Raw genomic sequence first — 21,137 nt, forward strand, 5'->3', positions numbered from 1 at the left:
GCAGACAGGCTGGAATCCCAACTATCACAACTCTAAGCTCTGAGCCCGTGTGCCACCCTGTCCCTCCACACCTGTCCTCTCACCCCCATGTTTCAACCCCTCTCTCATGCTTCCGGGGCTCCCAGACACTTTGGTGTCACAGCCAGAGTTACTTTACTCCACCTGTTTAATATACTTTCCACCTGAGCTCAAGGGAAGGGCCCATGTCTCAGTCACCCACGTGTCCTAACTCCACAGGACGTGCCACGACTGAAGCATGCGGTCCCATCATTCTTGTCCACATGGTAGTAAGGTTGCAGCTGGGCTGATGGAGCGCGGAAGTGAAGGCCAGATGGGAAGAAATGGGAGATGAGGGGATAAACCTCAGTCCTTCATCACTGAGACAGCAAGTCACAACAGCTTTGGGACGAACGTGGGCCCAGTGTCTGAATGTACTGCATGGTACCAGAGCCTCCGGGGGTGGGGGGGGTGGGGACAAATTCTCTGTAGAGTATTTCGTCGACCCTTACAGACCCAGGAGCTCAGCTATAGACATAGCCACAGCCACTGTGCAGATAAGCTCCCCTAAGAGAGGCCAGAGGAGGAAGGGGCCCTTGGGAGGCAACTCTCTTTCCCAAGTCATAGAAAACTATACATGCTGTCATTACAAAATTATAACTAGAGAACCTGGGTGACTCAGTCGGTTAAGCGTCTGACTTCAGCTCAGGTCATGATCTCATGGTTTGTGAGTTCCAGCCCCGTGTTGGGCTCTGTGCTGACAGCTCAGAGCCTGGTTCAGATTCTGTGTCTCTTTCTCTCTCTTCCCTTCCCCACTCACACACTCTCTCTCTCAAAAATAAACATTTAAAAAAAAATTATAAGTATTGAGGCACCTCAGTGGCTCGGTCAGTTGGGGATCTGGCTTCAGCTTGGGTCATGATGTCACAGTCCATGAGCTCGAGCCCCACATCAGGCTCACTGCTGTCAGCAGAGCCTGCTTCGGATCCTCTATCCCCCTTTCTCTCTTCTCTTTTCCCGCTCACGGTCTCTCTTTCTCAAAAATAAGCATTTAAAAAAATTGTAAGCATTGTGACTGCGGACTCATTGCAAAGTGCACGACTGATGAAACGCGGTAAAGCATGGCATAATGGTTTCAGCCCTCAGTGGAGATGCAAACTTAGGTCTGTGGTCATTGCAGAGGTTTTGAGGAGGGCTCAAAGGGAGAATATGGTTGTATTTGTATTAAAAACTGCATAATTTTTTATGAGGTAGCAATGATCATCTCCTATAGTTCAACATTTGTCCTCAAGGACAATCCCGAAGGAAGGAGATTGTCCAAAGTGCCCCACCTGATGAGAGCACAGTGGTAGTCAGTCCACGGGCAGGATGTGAAATTACACGTGCCTGCATGAATACATCTTCATCCTTTTGGTAAATTCCACCCACTTTTCTTTATAACAACGCTGGGCACATTCTCCTAACATTAAACAGTAAGATTCCTTAACCATGTTTGTTTTTTCAGTTTGTCATGAGCTTAACTTGAATGTGTGGCTTTACTGTTTGTTTTAGACCTAAGTCAACCCTTAGAAAACTGCTGAGGTGGACCTGGAGAAGGCCCTCGAAGAGATTTAAAAAAGTGAAAAACCCAGTCAGAGGAAACGGTTAAGACTCACCTGGGAAGACAGCACAGCTGTATGATCCCCATCGTGCCTCAGAGAAAATAAAGTAAAACAGATCAGGATCAAGGGAAAGTGAGCAGAATAGATGTCTAAAATGACATGAAGAAGGGGCGCCTGGGTGGCTCAGTCGGTTGAGTGTATGACTTCGGCTCAGGTCATGATCTTGCAGTCTGTGAGGTCGAGCCCCACATTGGGCTCTGTGCTGACAGCTCGGTGCCTGGAACCTGCTTCGGATTCTGTGTCTCCCTCTCTCTCTGCCCCTCCCCCACTCATTCTCTCTCTCTCTCTCTCTCTCTCTCTCTCTCTCTCTCTGTCAAAAATAAATCACTAAAAAATAAATAAATAAAAAAAAATAAAATGACATGAAGAAAAGGCTTTTTTTTTTCTTTAAACCGAATCTTCTCTTACCACTCTTGCTCAACATAGTACTGAACGTCCTAGTTAGAGCAATTAGGCAACACAAAGAAATTAACAGGTATCCAAATGAAAAGAAAATAAAACTGTCATCATATATATATATACATATATATATATATGTATATATATATATAAAATGGGATCAAGACCAACACTTAACCAACTCACGCCCCCAGATGATAGATTCTTATACACCGAAAATCCCAGAGACTCAACTAAAAACTGTTGGATCTAATCAGTGTAAAGTTGCAGGATGTGATCAACACATACAGATCAGTTGCATTTTTTATACGATAACAGTGAAGCATCTGGGGAAATAAAAAGCTGTCTCATTCTAAATGGCATCAAAAACAATAAAATACCTAGGAATAAGTTTAACCATGTAAATGAAAGATCTGTACAATGAAAACTATGAGATTCTATTGGAAGAAGTAAGACCCAATGGAAAGACACAGTGTTCAGAGACTGGAAGAATACTGGTAAAAATGTCCATGTCACCCAAAAACTATCTATAGATTCAACTCAATCCCTATCAAAATTCCAATGGCACTTTTCCCAGGAACAGAAAAAACAACCTTAAAATTTGTATGGAACCACAAAAGTTCCTAATAACCAAGGCAATCATGAGAAAGAGCAGGTAGCATCACATTTCCTGATTTCAAACTATACTACAAAGCTATAGTAACCAAAACAGTATGGAATTGGCATTAAAAACAGACCCACCCCAATGGAACAGAAGAGATTCAAAATCCCATAGATATGGTCAACTAATATTTGATGAGAGCCAAGAACATCCAATAGGGAAAAGAGAGTCTTTCCAACAAATGGTATTGGAAAACTGGATAACTCCAAGCAGAAAAATGAAATTGGACTCCTTACCCCACTCACAAAAATTAACTTGAACTGGATCAAAGACCTAAACATAAGACCTGATGCTACAAGATTCTGAGAAGAAAAAGGAAGCTCCAAAACGGTGGTTCTGGCAGTGATTTTTTTTGGCCATGACACCAAAAGCACAAAGAAAAGAAAAAAGCAACAAGTGGGACTACATCAAATTTAAAAGCTTCTACATTGCAAAAGAAGTAACTAAAAAAATAAAAAAAGACAACCTATGGAATGGGAGAGAATATTTGCAAACCATGTACAGACAAGGGGTTAATATCCAAAATTTTATAAAGAATTCATATAACTTGGGGCACCTGGATGGCTCAGTTGGCTAAGCGTCTGACTTAGGCTCAGGTCATGATCTCACAGTTAGTGGGTTTGAGCCTCATGTCGGGCTCTGTACTGATAGCTCAGAGCCTGGAGTCTGCTTCAGATCCTGTGTGTGTCTCTCTCTGGCCCTCTCCTGCTTGTGCTCTGTATCTGTCTCTCTCTCAAAAATAAACACATTAAAAAAAAGAACTCCTACAACTCAGTAACAAAAAAAATCTGATTAAACCATGGGCAGAGGAACCACACAGACATTTTTGCAATGACATCCAAATGGCCAAAAGGCACAGGAAAAGGTGCCCATTATCACTAATCATCAGGGAAACGCAAATCAAAACCAGAATGTGGTATCACCTCACACCTGTCAGTATGGCTAGTATCACGAGGACAAGAGATTAAATGTCAGCAAAGATGTGGAGAGAAGGGAACATTTGTGCACTGTTGGTGGGACTGTAAACTGGTCTGGTCACTTTGGAGAACAGTATGAAGCTTCTTCAAAACTTTAAAAATAGAACCACCATAGGGTCCGACAGTCCCACTTCTGGGTATATACATAACCAAGGGAAATGAAAACAAGATCTCAGAGATATCTGTACTCCCATGTTTATTAACATTGTACACGAGAGACAAGATGTAGTGACAGCTTAAGTGTCCATCAAAGGATGAAGATGTGGTATATATTCACAGTGGAATGTTATTCAGCCATTAGAAAAAAGGAAATGCTGCCATTTCTGACAATACAGATAGGCCTTGGGGACATTACGCTAGGTGAGATAAGTCAAACACAGGAAGACAAATACTGTATTTTTTATACGAAGATTCTTAAAAGAAAAACAAAAACTCTGAACTCAAATAAGAGAGTGGAATGATGGGTTACCAAAGGCTTGGCAGGGGACAGGGAGATGTTGTTTAAGGGCACATAATTGCAGCTACTAAGTAACTCCTGGAGATTTAACACACGGTACAGGGGTTACAAGGAACAAAACTGTATTACAAACATTAAACTTGGCCAGAGACTAGATGTGAACTGCTCCCAACACTAGGAACACAGGATACAGGATACCACCAGGATACAGACGTTAATGTTACAATGGCAATCACGTCGCAATATAAATTCAACAAGATCAATGTTGAACACCTTAAACTTACATGTTATATGCCAATTGTGTGATCTGTCAATAATATCTCAATACAGAATAAATGAAAAAATAACTTTAAATGGTCTTAAATGGTGCAGTAAAATGTACCCATTCATATATTTGTTCTTTGCTCCTTAGATATGAGATAATTTTAGGTAACAATATTTTTAGTATTCTAATTTCTTTTAAGTTTTTAAGTGCTTCATAAATCAAGACTTCACATTTATCACAAAGACTTATGACCCTTAATGATTAAGTAGGGTTTTTTTTTTTTTTTTTAACAAAAAAGGATTTCAGTAAATATTTGCAGAGCTGCACCAAGTGTCCAGCTCTCCTGACACGGAATGGCGGGAGTGTATTAAGTCAGGTGGTGGGGGGAGGCCCCTTCACCTCGCCCATACTGCTCCCACCTGCCCCCCCTAAAACTGCTAACAAATTGTCATGGGTTTGGCAGGGAAACCTGAAAGAAACCACATGTACTCCTCTTTCTGTCACATTTACCTCTTTTCTTTCTCTTCCCTTATGCCTTTGCTCTCTTTTTTAAAATACTCTGGAATCACTCTTCAGGGCATACTGAAACCAAGCTAGGGCTGAAGGCTTTGTAATTACACAGCAACTGCTGGTTTTCTCGCCTTTATAAGTTCTTATTCATAGGGTATGGTCCTAGCCGGGTGGATCATACAACAGTAAGTGATGAACCGCTTCAGAAGATCTTCTCACAACGATGACACTTACGGGGTTTCTCTTTGGTATAATTTTTCAGATGCTTGGCAGGAGGTTTCCTCTGGCAAAGAGTTTCCTCAGGACTTACATTCAAAAGGCTTCTCCTCAGTATGAGTTCTCTGGTGCTGACTGAGGGAAGTCCATTTGCAAAAGGCTTTCCCACATGTCTGACACTCACAGGGTTTCTCCCCAATACGAATACTTAGGGGGCGGGGGGAGCGATGAATGAAGGCTGAGTGTACATCCACATTCACTGTGTTCACAAGGTTTTCCCCACTGTGACTCCTTGTGCTGACTTCGGGAAAAGAGGTCACAGAAGGCTCTCTGATCTTCTTCACACTCCAAGGGTTCTCCTGCAGTGTGGACTCTATCATGCCAGAAATAAAAGTGGTGACTGGAGGCCTTTCCACAGCACTGCATTCAGGGATTCTCTCCTGGGAAAACACTTATGCGATCAGCAAGAGAACAGCGGTCACAAGAGGCTTACCCCCTCACTTTGTACTTGAAGACACTTTCTCTTGGGTGGGCTAAACTATTCTGGACAAAAGTGGAGCTGTCCCCGATTGTCCTCCGTTCCTGGCATTCTTAAGGCTTCTCCCAGCGTGAATCTGCCTGTGCCACGGGAGGTCTGGCCCGCAGCCGAAAGCCCTACTGCACTTGGAAACTTTTCCATGGCTTCACTTGAGGTAAACCCTCATGTGCTCACTGAGGCCTGCCTTCTCGAGAAAGGCTTTCTCACGTTCAGTGCAGTCCCGGGCTTCCCTTCAGCACAACTGCTGTTGCCAAACAACACGCCACCATCTGTTGAACCTTCCTCTCGTAGATTCTTTCCATAGACCACTGATGGTTTACGTGGACTGTGTGAGTGGTTCACGGAAGGCGCCCCACTGAGACTTGATCCCGTGAAAGCCTCGAAGGTAGATTAGCTGTGCTCGGAGCTCACCTTCCCCGGGAGACTCTCCATGTGGCTTAAGTACCTCTCCGCTGGCCCTTGTTGTTCCCGGTTCACCCCAACCATGAGCCCCATGAGATGCTCTGAGTCAACCAAGCCTGGAGTGAGGCCGCCTCCCACAAGTGGAAGGCTTTATGGTCTCAGGTTGTGCTTTCTTGCCTAAGGGAAATCGGATACACAAAAGGCCCCCCACGCTCAGGGCCCAGTGTGGTTTCTCCCCACCGTGAAGGGCCTGGTGCTGGACAAGTCCACAGCTGACCACAGAGTTCCTCCCACCCTCCCTGCAGGTAAGGGCCTTCTTCGCCCCATGGCATCTGCTGACCTTCACAAATCAGGCCAGGCTCCTTACTTTCTAAAATAATTTTCTCCACTCCACTGCTTCTGCATCTGGTCAAGATTTATACTACCCAGAAGTCTCTCCTACAGGGACTCTTGCGCTGGTGTTGCCCTGTTGCCCAGATGGTGTTCCCTGTGGCTCAGCCAGGTGCAAAGATGTCTGTCAAGAATGGGCCACATGTGTCACAGGGGTGAGCCTTTCGGGGGGAAGGACCTGCCTGGGGAGTTCTCATCTGTGACACCCACTGATGGGGAGCATCAGAAGGTGCAGCCTCATCCTTCACTGCATGCCGACAGCCTGATGGAAGATAAATGCCGGTGAAGTGCAGGTTTAATTGGTGGCCTGTGGCACCCCATAACAAATGTGTGTCTGATACAACCAGGAAGTAGTCCATGGGGCCGCTGGCACGACAGGGGAGCCAGAATCAGGATCAGGAAGGGCAGCTGTGTGCCGCGGGTCTCTAAAGGTCAGAGAATGAAGGAGACCACACAGGGAGAGGGGACAAGGATGGATGGAGTATAGGATAAGGAGAGGCAGGGGCTCCAAACCACTCCCCTGCCAGTGGTCGTCCAGCAAGGCCTTGTTCCTTGTGATGGTGAGTGCTGTGCAAAAGGGTCTGTCCCGGGCCAGAAAATTCTGGTTGGAATGGAATACTTTGTTTTCAAGGAAAACTGAAGGATATGAGCACAACTCACGACCTGTTAAAAAAGAGCCAATGCCGCAAAGCACTGCATGGAGCACCAAGAGGGGAAAAGGTGTGGAGATGGGAAGGGCGGGGGACCAACAGGTGACTGAGGACAGAGTAAAAGTGGTAAGTGGGCAAAGTGTCACAAATGGGGAAGAAAAAGTGGGATGAGGTCAGCCGCTGGTTGTGGCATCAGAACGCTAGGAGAGACAGCACAGGTTGCTGGTAGAAGGCGAAGCCAGCCCTGATGCGACCATTCCCGTGGCTTCCACTCACCGGGGCCGGGCCTCCTTCAGGTCTTCTCTGCTGTAGTTGCCACTGCGTCTACCTTCTCAGGCACCCTGCGTTCCCCTCCGGCTGCATTTGGGAAACAACATGGGTCCTGGAAACTGCAAGTCCTACGGGGAAAGAAGAGCTGGTTGAGTGGCTAGCAGTACCCATGGTGACCCTCTCCAGAAGGAAGAAAATTAAGTATTTAAAAAACAATCTTCGACACAGTCTTGCAGGAACAGCTCACTGTTCTTCACAAGGAGTGACCACACGGTGCCTGCGATTCTTGAAGAGTCAGGCCCCAGGATATGTCAATTAGAGGAAGCGGGCAGACTCTGGGCAGACTCTGAGAGATCAGGGATTTGGGTAATCACCCGGCCAAGGTGTGGCCAGGCCATATTTGTTGGGCAGAATACAAGACTCCTCACCCCCAAATCCTTCATTGCAAAGCTTTGGGACAGAAGAGGCTGGGGCTGCTCTAAGAGAAGAGGAAACAGCGTTCATTGCCCAGCTCTGGTACCCATACCACCTAGTCCAGGGAGCTAAGGAAAGGGATCATGCCATGATGGTACTGTCAGACAGAAAGCTGCCCTCTGGGGAAAAAGGGAAGAGCAAAACTCAGCCCAGGAAATTGGGAATCATACCTACCCCCAGGTATCCATGTCCCTGTTAAGTCTTTCCAGCCGAGCATGGGCTGAACCTAAAAATTCCTTTTTAATGAACAGATTGTGGCAAAAATGATAGGATGTCACTTCCGAGAATAAGTTACAAAAATACCAGCCTCTATATTGGATGCTGTCTTTTGCTCATGGGAATCAGCTGCTCTGTGGTGATCTACTTATGGAGAAGACATCATAGCAAGAGACTGAGGGAGGGTTCGGGACAAAAGCCAACAAGAAAATGACTAATTAGTCCAACAGCCTCCTGCTCGTGTGCATGACCTTGACAGGAGGTTCATCTCCAGTTGAGCCTTCAGATGAGACAGCAGCCCTGGAGAGTCTGACAACAAGGTTATGAAAGACCTTGAGCTAAAGATACCCACGTGAGATATGCCTGATTTCTGACTCACAGAAACTGTGAGATAATACACGTTTGTCGTCATCCCACTAACCTCTGGGATAATTTGCCACATAGCAACAGATAACCACAGCAGGGCCTTACCCAGTGAGGACACAAGTGCAAAGTTCTCCAGCATCACATCACGGTACAGGAGTCTCTGAGCCTCCTCAAGGAGCTCCCACTCCTCCCGGGAGAAGTACACGAACACATCCTCAAAGGTCACACAGCCCTGTCGTGATGGGGGGGGGGACAGTTGAGCCACAGGCAAGAGGACTCCCCAGTCAATCCACTCACATGGCCACCCCAGTCCCTCTCCTCCCAGCTCCCAACTCAGAGGAGACACCTGGTCTTGGCGCCACTAGTGCCTGCTCTCTTCTCACGTCCTTCTGAGCACTGTGTGCTGAGCAGAGAGCCAGGCAGGTGGACAGGTGGGTACTGGGTAAGCTCTGGACGCCAGACACTCGTGCTGGCCAGTTCTCCTGGTGTCCTCCAGACCATGCCTCCCAGACACAACCAAACTTGGGCTCAGCCTTCTCCCAGAAGCCCCCACTACTAGGGCCTCAGGGCTCTCAGTTCATTTCTTCTCTCACTTCCAGTCTCCACCGTCGAGTGACGTCTGCGTCAGCCCCCCTCTCCTCAGCTCCAAACTTGAAGGAGAGAGGCGCAGCCTCCCGGCCTGCCATTCCACTGCTCTCTGCTCCCAAAAGACACAACGGAGGTTCTGTTCACTCCCAGCTCAACCCCACGTCCAAGTTCCCCGTTCCTTTGCGCCTGCTCCCGTGACTGGGTCGCCCTTCCAGTGTTATTCCCTGGGCCGTCCGTAACCGGAACACACGCGCCCTAGATCAGGATCCTGGGCCAGAGGGCCCTCCTCCAGGGACTCCACGACCGAGAACCGGGGGAGATAAGGCAGAGCCTCACCGCCACCATCGGCCACAAGGAGAAGCGGTGACCGTGAGGGTGACCCTTCACTCACCTGCGCCGGATTCATCCGTGCTGCCGCCCCTGCCACCACCGGGGGACCGGGTGGGCCAAGCGGGACCCTGAGAGGCGGGTGACCAGTACGGGTCCCGAAGGCTTAGCCTGGGCGGGGTCGCCTGCAGCTGCTTGTCGCGCTCCGAGCCTCGCTAGACGACGGTGTAAGTGCTCGCAAGGCTCGGGCCGCCGCCTTCGGGGACCTCGGCGACGGAGCGCGGGGGCGGGGGCCGGAGAAGGCGCAGTCCCTGCGGCGCCCGTCCCACAGCCGGGCACAGTCTAGGGGAGATGGAGCCGATGCCCGGGCGTCACGACTCGCACAGGGCGCGGGGGCGGTCCCCGCAACGTCACTCTACCGCCCGGCGCGGCCCCGAGTGGCCCGGCGTGCGCCCCAGTCCACGTGGTCGTGGGCCGACCAGCCGCCGCTCACTGAGGGATGCGCTCCTGCGGCGCGACCGGAAGTCCCGCCCCGACCCCGCAGGAAACGCCCCTCCCGGGCGTCTGCGGCCCCTTCCCCAGGGCGGAAGCGCGCAGCACCCATTTCTGGGTAACGTAGTTTGCGCGCGCGCGCCACTTCCTGTCCCCACGGCAACTACAAGGGCCTGCAGGAACGCGCCGGGAATAGAGCTCCAGGTTTCCAAGTAAAGAAAAGCGCCCCAATTCCTGGGGGCGAGGGGCGAAGCCTCGTCCCCAGGAACTGGCGTCGCGGGACCAGGGGACCTCTCCGTGGCCCGCCGCGACCCGATGTGTCAGAAACTGCGAACGGGGATCAGCGCTGTCTTAAGGATCCTGCCGCGGTGCCCAGGTTTGAGAACCACAGCTCTACCGTGACGAGACTGGGCACTAAGTCTCTCGGAACTTGAAGTGCCTGTCACGCGGTTAGTGCTCAGTAAGTACCTAGTATTGTCATTGTCGTTACCATTAACACGCTGCAGAGGGAGGCGCGGTCGGGGTCGCCTCTTCGTAGGATCCTTGGCATTGCTCATGGAAACAGAAAATACAAGGACTTCTTGACTCGCAAAGCAGCCTCACAGGCCTTGATGACAAATTTTACATAAAAGCACAGATTTGAACTATTTGGCTTATTTCGTTATTTTTTAAAGAACGCGGCAGGAGGGTTTCGTAAACTACAGGGAGGCACGTTGCCCAAGACGCGCATTATTACAGGTCTCATGATTCAGATCTAGGGAACATCATGACCCACTGCTGTCAGGCCTAAGTGGAGGGCGGAGTTGACATGGTCTCACGTTTGTGGCGTGACTTTCATCTAGTTCACAGTACCCAGGACCTCTGTCTCTCCCCCGTTGTGCCCTTCCGACACTCAGGGCAGGTAGGCCCAGGTACAGATATGATTATGAAGCTCAGAGGCTTCAGGTCCTTATCAAAACATCCTCACCAGCAGCCCATCACCTGAACTTGCAGTTCCCAAAGAAGCACTAAATCCTGGGGAGGTGTGAAATATAAGACCCCTGAGGATATCCCCAGAATTGTGCACAAATGTGAGAACAATTTCACAGTCGCTTCTGTGTATATTCAGTTGGTCACAGCTCATTCACATGGTCCCAACATAAGTGTAAGGAAAGCTGAGATACATCCCAGGTGTCCAGGCAGAGAAAATGGGATTAGTAAGCATCCAGCCGCCTTCTGTCACAATCCATCAATTTGGTCACCAGATACATATTTTTATATTTCTCCTATGTATTCTATACTGTCACTCTTTTATTATTCCAACAACTCAAACCCTATCTAAATACTGAAACCATCTCACTGATGCACTCTCTACTGTGTGTTGTTCTTTGCATCAGTTTCAAACACTATTCCTTAATACCAGGAAACTATCAACACAAAGTAAATTACTTCCACTCACATCCAGTGTATGGTGGGTCAGGAACACATGGAAAGACACAGTGAAGGTGCCAAAAACAATCATCCACATAGATTTTTATACTCCCAATAGTGTTTTTCAAGAAAGAGCCTGAAATAAGACTGTATGAGGCCTAAAATGAAAAATTTAATAGAAAACTAACCCACACAAAATGAATCTTGAAGTTTACATTTAAAATTTGATCAAAGGGGGCACGTGAGTGGCTCAATCAGTTAAGCATCCAACTCTTGGTTTTGGCTCAGGTCATGATCTCACAGGTTTTTTTTTTTTTTTCCGTTAAAGTTTATTATTTTGAGAGAGAGAGAGAGATGGCACACAAGGTGGGGAGGGGCAGAGAGAGAGAGGAACGGAGGGAGGGAGAAAGAGAATCCCAACCAAGAATGATCTCGCAGTTCTTGAGTCCGAGCCCTGCATCTGGCTCTCACTGACAGTGCGAAATCTGCTTCAGAGCCCCCTTCTCTCTCTGCCCTCTCCCTGCTTTCTTGTTCTCTGTCTCAAAATAAACTCTTCAAAAAAAAAGAAACATTAAAGCTTGATCAAAGGAAAGTGATGCCAGGTGAAAGGTGTGCACTGACAAAAGGAATGAAGATCCAGGAGAAAGATGATCTGTGAATTAATACAATTACTCACTAACTGTATAACACATGAACAACATCTCCTTTTTGAGTAAAATGATAGAATGACAATGCAATCCTCAATAATATCCTTTATATTGTGCAAGAGAAGGGGAAATGTATTAATGCTATATTCTGTTGTTACAGACATGTTTTACAATTTTTAGCTTAAAGACGAATAAACTAGGACCAGATACATTCCCAACTAAAAGCAAAGTTTAGGGGCACCTGGGTGGCTCAGTCGGTTGAGTGTCCACCTTCGGCTCAGGTCATGATCTCACAGTCTGTGAGTTCGAGCCCTGCGTCAGGCTCTATGCTGACAGCTCAGAGCCTGGAGCCTGCTTTGGATTCTGTGTCTCCCTCTCTCTCTGCCCCTCCCCCATTCACTCTCTCTCCTTCAAAAATAAATAAACATTAAAAAAAATTTTAAAGCAAAGTTTAGAATGCAAATAGTCTGTACAAATTTTTAAAAGAAAGTATAAGTAACAGAACTGAAGCAAAGATAAGCACAAAATAGGAAGATGAATTTGAACCCAAACATACAGCTATCACATGAAATGAGTATGGAATAAATGTTTGAATTAGTAATTTTTGGTGGGTTGAAAAATATCTGGCAATATTCAGTTTATAAGTCATACTTGTAAGATAAGATGTTATAGAGATAGGTGGAATAAAAGTTTGGAAATATATACCTTACAATTATTAAGTTAAAAACACACAAAAAATGTGTTTGTATTTGAAAAATAGATACAAAGAAAAAACGTCAACTGGGAGACATACTTTAAATTATTTAAAATTTTTCTTATTAAGTTTATTTTTGAGAGCACAAGTGAGGGGGGGAGGGGCAGACAGTGAGGGAGAGAGAGAGAATCCCAAGCAGGCTCTGCACTGTCAACATAGAGCCTGATGTGGGGCTCAAACTCATGAACTATGAGATCATGACCTGAGATGAAGTTGGACCCTTCAGCTGAAGGGTGACTGAGCCACCCAGGTGCCCATGTATACAATTCTTAACATCATTTCAAACTACATAGTTTTAAACAACAATCGTACTGTAAGAATAGAGTTAAATCTTGGATATTTTCCTACGTTATCTCAGTAACTGATTTTTAAAAGGCAGGCATAACATTGTAAGGTTGCCTTAGATTCACACACCAAGGTGGACAAATCTGGCCTGATGGATACATAAAGAACTGCAGACACAGACTACAGGATGTTTGCTTTTTAGCACAAAGTAAGGGTGTATAAAACTGACGATACAGGGGCCCCTGGGTAGCTCAGTTGGTTAAGCACCCAACTCTTGATTTAGGCTCAGGTGATGATCTCACAGTCATGAGATCGAGCCCCACGTGGGGCCCTACACTGGGAGATTCTCTCTCCCTCTGCCCCTTCCCCACTTGTGCACACACTATTGCAAATTAAGAGAAAAACCAACTGACTATATAGCATAATTAAAAAAAAAATCTCTTCAACTTGCATGGAATGAAATAAAGAATGCAATCAGGGTAGAAAATATCTGAAAAAATTTAAACATGTGCTTGGAAAATTAAGTTCCAAAATACTAAATAACCCATGCCTAAAGAGTGCAAAGATAATACAAATAGAACTATATTTTTTGAAAATAAGGACATCCCCAGTGCCATCTTGACAGAACTTTTGTAAGTAGTCTGATGAACAGTATTCAGACAAGTTAGGAGAAATAGATGGGGTCTACCCTTGAGTATGGGTTTGGGTTAGTCAGTGGACTTCTCTGCACTTAAGTTTTCTTTTTTTTTTTTTTTTAATTTTTTTTTTTTAACGTTTATTTATTTTTGAGACAGAGAGAGACAGAGCATGAACGGGGGAGGGTCAGAGAGAGGGAGACACAGAATCTGAAACAGGCTCCAGGCTCTGAGCTGTCAGCACAGAGCCCGACGCGGGGCTCAAACTCACGGACCGCGAGCTCATGACCTGAGCCGAAGTCGGACGCTTAACCGACCGAGCCACCCAGGCGCCCCTGCACTTAAGTTTTCTTATCACATGGAAGGGGTCTCTATGGTTCTTTAAAATGCTCAATGTCTATTATTCAAAGCATACTTTTGTTTTAAAATTATTATAGAACAGAGGGCACCTGGATGGCTCAGTCAGTTAAGCATCCAACTCTTGGTTTTGGCTCAGGTTTATGAGATCAAGCCCCACATTGGGCTCTGCACTGACAGCACAAGAGCCTGTTTGAGATTCTTGCTGTCTCTCTGCCCCTCCCCCACTTGTACTCTCTCAAAAATAATTAAAAAATATAAAATTATTATATTCAACTTGAAGCTTTACTTTACAGTATACCAAAAATGATGACATCCCTACATGTTCTCGTGAGGTGCAATTAATGAATTCCATTAAAAGGAGCACCATTTAATGTGTATAATTAAAGGATGATGAGACATACATTCATCCCCCAAATCTTTAAAAATAAAAGAATAATATATCCAGGTAATACAAAAAAGCATCTGTAAAGCATTATTCCATTCATATACATTTAAAAATCAGACAAAAATAAACACCATTTGCAATACACATTTAAGTTGTCAAACTACAAAGAAAAGAGAATGAGTAAAGCAAAATTCCGGATGGTGTTCTCTGAAATGAAGGACAGGATTTGCAATCTCGTGGGTTCATACCTGGCATGCTAAGATTGCCATGTTCCATTTTTCACTGCGGGGAGGGGACGCATTAGTATTAATTTATTGCATTGATATTTTTTCTCTTTTTCATTCATGTGTAATTCAATGAGATTAAATGGGCAAACCTTAAAAGTGTAGTTTGAAGTCTCCTTATTTGTGTTTCATGTGCAGCCCCTGGTGTGCAGAGAAAGCATGCCTCGTAACTTCTCATCACGTATTGGCCTCACCTAAGACTGCACAAACATGACCGCTAGTATGTTATCACCACGGATTAGGTTTTCCTGGTCATGAATCCATCTACAGAATTCTGCAGGATTACTACCTTGTGTCCAATGTACATCTCCCCTCCGAGCGTTGTTGCGTGGATGCAGCAGTCTTAATCTCTGTGCTTCCCTCCAATGAATGAATGGAAGAAATTAAGCTCCTTAGAGATAACTGTCATCCGAATTATTTCCAGTTCGTGATTATTATGAAATTGTTACAAACTTTTGTGTGTAGACATTTTGGTGTAAAAAGCACTTGTTCCTAATGGGTATGCCCCAAAGTGATTAGCTTGGTTATAAAATGTTTAAAAGTACTGTAAAATCTTTACCTCAGACCATATATAAGTATTAACTCAAAATGGGCCTAGACCATAACGTAGTTATGAAAACCATAAAATGTCTAGAAGAAAGCATAACTCAAAGTTTTGCAACCTTGCATTGGATAAGCTCCCAAAATTAGAGAGTTTGACACAAAAAGGACACATCAAACAAACAAAAAACAATGAATTATTGATTATATTAAGGTTAAAAACATCTGTTCATCAAAAGACACCACTAAAACAAAGAGATAAGCCAACAATTGAGAGAAACTACTTGCAAAACACACATCTGATAAAGGAGTAGTGTCCAGAATATTAAAACAAATTCTGACAAACCATGTTAGAAAAAAATAAAAAAAATTTTTTTAACGTTTACTTACTTTTGAGAGACAGAGAGCGACAGAGCACAAGTAGGGGAGGGGCAGAGACAGAGAGAGAGACGAGAGAGAGACACAAAATCTGAAGCAGGCTCCAGGCTCTGAGCTGTCAGCACAGAGCCTGACGTGGGGGGCTTGAACCCATGAACCGTGAGATCGTGACCTGAGCCGAAGTTGGACGCGTAACTGACTGAGCCATCCAGGTGCCCTGGAAAAAATTTTATTTAAAAAAAAAAATTTTTTTTACATTTATTTATTTGTGAGAGAGAGAGAGAGAGCGCCTGAGCAGGGGAGGGGCAGAGAGAGAGGGAGACATAGAATCAGAAGCAGGCTCCACACTCCGAGCTGTCAGCACAGAGCCTGATGTGGGGCTTGAACCCATGAACCGTGAGACCGTCACCTGAGCCAAAGTCGGATGATTAACCGACTGAGCCACCCAGGCGCCCCTGGAAAAAATTTTCTAATGGGCAAAGAAAGGATTTGATCAAGCAACCAAAGATCTATGAATGACCATTGAGCAGGTGCTCAGTATCATGAGTCATTCTGGCAATGCCACCCAAAAATATACTACAGTAATGAAGCACCTGCTAGAATTGCTAAAATTAAAAAGACCGACAACACCAAGTGCTGCTGAGGATGCAGAACAGCTAGCATTCCCATACACTGTTGGCAAGAACGCCATTTCAGAGAGCGACTGGTAGTTCCCTACACAGGCAGCTGTACATGTGCTACAGGACACTGCACTCCTCCAGTTATGCAAGTGAAAATGTCTCCTTCCAAACGTCTATTGAAATATTCAGGGAAGTTTTGTTCACAATAGTCCAAAACATGGAAATGTTTTCCATAAACTGGAAATGGATGAAGAAATTATAGCACATACAGAAAACAAGAGACTACTCGGTTTTATGTAAAAGAAATAGAAACGACATGGCTGAATCTTAAAATACCTGAAAAAAAAAAGACCACATATTAAGTGATTCTATTCATTTGGTATTCTAAAAAAACCAGATTAATGGCTCCTAAGGCTGGGGTTTTGGAGAGGGATTGGACTACATGAAGGAACGCTTGGGAGTAATGCAAGTATTTCACATCTTGATGGTGGTGATGGTCACAAAACTGTATATTTATTTTTCTAAATTAATCAAGATATATTCTTTAAAAAATTTTTTAATGTTTATTGATTTTTTTGAGAGAGACACACAGAGAGCAAGTGGAGGAGGGACAGAGAGATAAAGAGGAAGACACAGAATCCAAAGCAGGCTCCAGGCTCTGAGCTGTCAGCACAGAGCCTGACGTGGGGCTCCAACTCACAAACTGTGAGATCATGACCTGAGCCAAAACCAAGAGACGGATGCTTAACCAACTGAGCCACCCAGGCGCCCCAAGATATATTCTTAAAAGTGAGATGATTAAATGCAAATTATACTTCAATACAATAAATAAGGGATATTTAAAGTTTAAGATAACGTGATTCAGTTCAGATACTTCCCTAGACTTGTCCAAAAGAACAAGGAAGGAATGTAAAGAAAGTATGCAAGAAAGCAGTACAAATTTTGTTCTATGGTAGGTGAAAATTTTGGGAGAAAGACTTAGAAAAGAGAATGGCAAAAAAAAAAAAGAAAGAAAAGAAAATGGCATATCATTTTATAGGCTGAACATATTAACATCACAAGGGGAAAGCTGCAGAGAGCCATGGTGTGGGGGCAGGTAGCACAGAACCCACGGGGAAATGCACACTGGGGTTGCCATGTTGTAGGAAGATTAACACAAAATTTCACCTGAGGTTCCTTTCATCAGTGAGAAGCAGTGGAGTGGAGGTCCAGAAATGGTGATAACAAAGCCAGAAAATAGTGTTCATCTGAATAGCTGAATTCTTCAGATATTTTAGCTTACTTTATGAACATCTAGGATTTCACCCGTGTAGAGAAGAGCTGCTTGAAGAAAATGGGTCAGAAAAGATGATGATAAGGGCAGGTATTTGGTGGAGAAAGCAAGTATGTTCAAGCAGTAAATATAAAAATTGGAACCCCGAGAGAAGGCTAAAATGATGCTGAGAAACATGAACACACTTGGAAGTGAGGAGTAGGCAGAGGTTTGTGGGGTGGAGGATATGGGGATCCAGGCTTTTCCAGAATTCCCCCACAGCCTGAAGCCGCCCAAAATGTGGGGCTTACAATTACCCTGGGTCTAGGGTCTGGTATGGCTGCTGCCACAGAATGGGGCAATCGGGGGGCTTTTGGGGGAGTGTGGAGTAGTATCTACACGTGAGAGTGGGAAAATGAAAACTGGGGGAGGACAGCAAATGTGGAAACAGAACTTGTTCCTTTAGATATTTTATGGCAGAAAACCGTGAGAGGATTACTGGGGCCTGGGGGTATACCTGAGACACGAGCTTGGAACGCACAGGAGTGAGGGCAGGCAGGGAGACGGACAAGGGGGAAGGCCCTACGATTTCCATTAGTGAGGGGGCTGACGTCACGGGCAAGTGCGGCTCCTTCCTGCTGGGGACCCTCTGGTAAGACTTGTGGGAAAGTGGGTTATATAGGGAACGGGGGAACCAACAGTGTTGGCTACAGAAACTCCCTTGCAAGACCTCAGTGCATGTGTGTCTACACTGGGATCGCATCTTCAGTGTGATGGCCAGCGGGCGTTGGCAGATCAAGTAATCAATACACCTTTATAACGGTATCTGCAGAGGCCCTTTTGGCAGAGAAGTTAATACCATGCCCAGAAATAACTATCAATCCCAGTAAGGACGAATCACTTCCCCACAGTAAGAAACAGACCTGATGTAAGCAATCTGCCACCAAGTGGCAGTTTGGTCTCCCAGAGAACGTATCGTATCATGATCTTAGCGTCGGTCTTTGTAAGTGGCACGTCAGAGGTTCAGTTAGTGAAGTGGCTATTTCAGTTGTGGGGAGGCGGACGCCATGCTGCAGGGCTCACCTAAAAGCTCCATTTCCGCCACCCCAAGGTGCAAAGACTGGGAAGGCTGAGGGCTGAGCCTGGCTAACCTCGACTACTCTGCAATGGGTGCCTGCAGGCGCTGATGGGGAACACACGTATCCCTTCACTGCACCCCCTCTAGTAACTGCGTGCTCCTGTTCCGTACAAACATATCACTTGTCTGCTACTCTTGATTCTTCAGTGCTGCTCAACAACCAGACAAGCCATCTGCCACAAAAGTACACATATTACCTTACTTCAGGCCACCTGTCCTAATGCAAAAGTGATACCCAATTGTCCTGGCCCAAGATCTGGCCACAGAGAGCACTTCTCCACACCAGTATCCTCCGGGGCCACTCTAAGTGAGATGTGATGTATCACCAGTTCCTTTGCAGCCAACCTCCCACTCGTCCCCAAAGAGGAAGGAGATCCATCTGTAACCAAGGCCTGGGTTTTTCCTAATCAACTAGCCAACCAAAGGGGCAAGAGTCTAGCTCTACTTTTGATGTTTGGTTGTTGCCCACTTTTGATCCCCACTGTCCTCTTCTGCACCCCCGCCCCCCCCCCCCAATTTGGGGAACCTGATAAAAAAGCCCATAGGCTCCTTCCCTTTGTGCAGGGGGGAGAGCTAAATGCGCACCCTCACCTAGTACCAAAGCCCAAGGAGGTGATCCGAGGTGGGGTTCTGCTTCCACATCCAGGATAGTGTCATGCAAACCCAGGGGAGGAGCTAATCTTCCAACTGCATCCGGAAGCAATGAGAGTGGCTGGCACTTCATTCCCTGCCCCCTCCCCAAAGACAGGTCGACAAATTACTCAAGCCCAACAGACATAAAACGACTGGATAAAACAAATTTAAAAACAACAGAGCCTCAGGAACCTGTGGGGATAATGAAAAAAAATAACATTCATATTGCTGATGTCCCAGAAAGGAAGCAGAAAGAGTGTGGAGCTAAACATAATACTGGAATAAATAAAGGTTGAAAATCCCCCCAAATTGGCAAAAGGCAATTTCAAAAACCTAAAGAAACCCCAAACAGGATGAACAAAAAATTTCTACACCAGGACACAAAATAATTAAATTTCTCAAAACTAAAGACAGACAAACATTTTAAAAGCAGCTAGAGGGAAATGACATATTATCTGTAGGGGAACAGAATGGCAGATTTCTCACCTGAAACCACAGGAGGTCTGAAGGTAGTGAAGTAACATTTTTCAAGTACTAAGAATTGCCAACCATGAACCCTATATTACATCAAAATTTCTGTCAAGGATGAGGAAATAAAGCCATTCTCAGATGAAAGAAAACAAAGAACGTGTGTCACCAGGAGACCTACCCTGAAAGAATGGCTACAGGAAATTCTCCAAACAGAAAGGAAATGAAACTTTAACGAAAGGGTAAGAAACAGGTAAACTGACTACCCTTCTCATGAGCTTTTAAAAATGTTTGACAGGTGCCCCTGGGTGGCTGTCAGTTGAGCATTGGACTTGGGTTCAGGTCATGATCTCGCGGTTTTTGAGTTCAAGCCCCGTGTGGGGCTTTGTGCAGACAGCTCAGAGCCTGGAGCCTGCTTCAGATTCTGTCTGTCTGTCTCCCCCCCTCCCCCTCCACTTGTGTGCGCGTATGCGTTCCCTCTCTCACAGAAATAATAAATGAATTAACTGAAAAACTAAAATTAAAATATTAAAAAAATAAAAATGTTTGACAACTGAAACAAAAATTGTAACATCATTCAATATGGTCCTCAACATGGGAAGAGTAAACACCCAAGACAACTAAAAGAATAGTGAGCGTAAAGGGACCTAATAGAACTAAGGTTTCTACACTGCACTTAACTGGTAAATGTTGTTGAGAGGAGACTGTGATAAATTGCACATGTACATTTTAATACCTAGAGCAACGACTTAAAAATAAAAAGGAAAAAAGAAATATACCCCCAAACCACTATATGTGAATCAAAGCTGAATTCTAAAATATGTCCAGGGACCTAAAAGAAGGCAAGGAACCCTTTGCCCACCCCCACAAATACCAAAACAGCAAAACAGGAACAAGAAACGGGAAAAATTAAAAATCGACGAAGAAAAATGACATTTAGTCCCAACATGTCAGTAACGACTTCAAGTATAAATGGTCTAACATGCCAATTAAAAGACACACTGTCAAAGTGGTAGGGGAAAAAAATGCAGGATCCCTCGTATGCTACCCACAAAAAATTTACCTCAAATGTAACAATATAGGTACGTTAAAATAAAAGAGATGCACAAATATAAACCATATAAATAGTAATAAAAGTCCAGCAGTGGCTATGTTAATACCAGATAAAGTATACTTCACAGCCATGAAAATTAACAGGGACAAAGAGGGATATTAGTTACATAATGATACAAGGGTCAACATACCAAAAAAGATAGAGCCATCATAAATGTATATGCACCAAACAAGAAAACATTCCAACACACAAAGCAAAAGGTAACAGAACAGAAAGAAAGAGACAATTCCACAATTATAGTTGAGGATTTCAATGCTCCTTGTTCAGTGACTGAACAAAATCAGCAAGGCACAAAATCAGCAAGGATATGGAAAATCTGAGTAACACCAATAACCAGCAGAATCTCACATTTATAGAACACTCCACCCAACAACAGCA

The 21,137-nt window shown here is 45.1% G+C and overlaps 1 protein-coding gene across 4 annotated transcripts in view; it reads right to left on the minus strand.

Moving 5' to 3' along the window:
• The window catches only part of LOC125152410 (zinc finger protein OZF-like), a 516,059-nt gene extending 506,172 nt beyond the window's left edge, over nucleotides 1–9,887 (minus strand). The window contains exons 1-4 of one of the 4 annotated variants that reach the window (XR_007147181.1): nucleotides 9,429–9,887; nucleotides 8,555–8,681; nucleotides 7,400–7,521; nucleotides 3,883–5,583 (exon numbers count right to left, since the gene is read on the minus strand). Coding sequence is in view for 1 of the 4 variants with exons in the window: in XM_047834286.1 (XP_047690242.1) it covers nucleotides 9,429–9,443 (15 nt within the window). In the remaining 3 variants the exon portion in view is untranslated. Of the gene's footprint in view, nucleotides 1–3,882; nucleotides 6,736–7,399; nucleotides 7,522–8,554; nucleotides 8,682–9,428 lie in introns of those variants that run through there. The other 3 variants (XR_007147180.1, XR_007147182.1, XM_047834286.1) reach the window with 3 other exon arrangements.
• Nucleotides 9,888–21,137: the final 11,250 nt, after the last annotated feature.

This window comes from Prionailurus viverrinus, chromosome E2, assembly GCF_022837055.1.
Source record: "Prionailurus viverrinus isolate Anna chromosome E2, UM_Priviv_1.0, whole genome shotgun sequence".
Classification (NCBI taxonomy): Eukaryota; Metazoa; Chordata; class Mammalia; order Carnivora; family Felidae; genus Prionailurus; species Prionailurus viverrinus.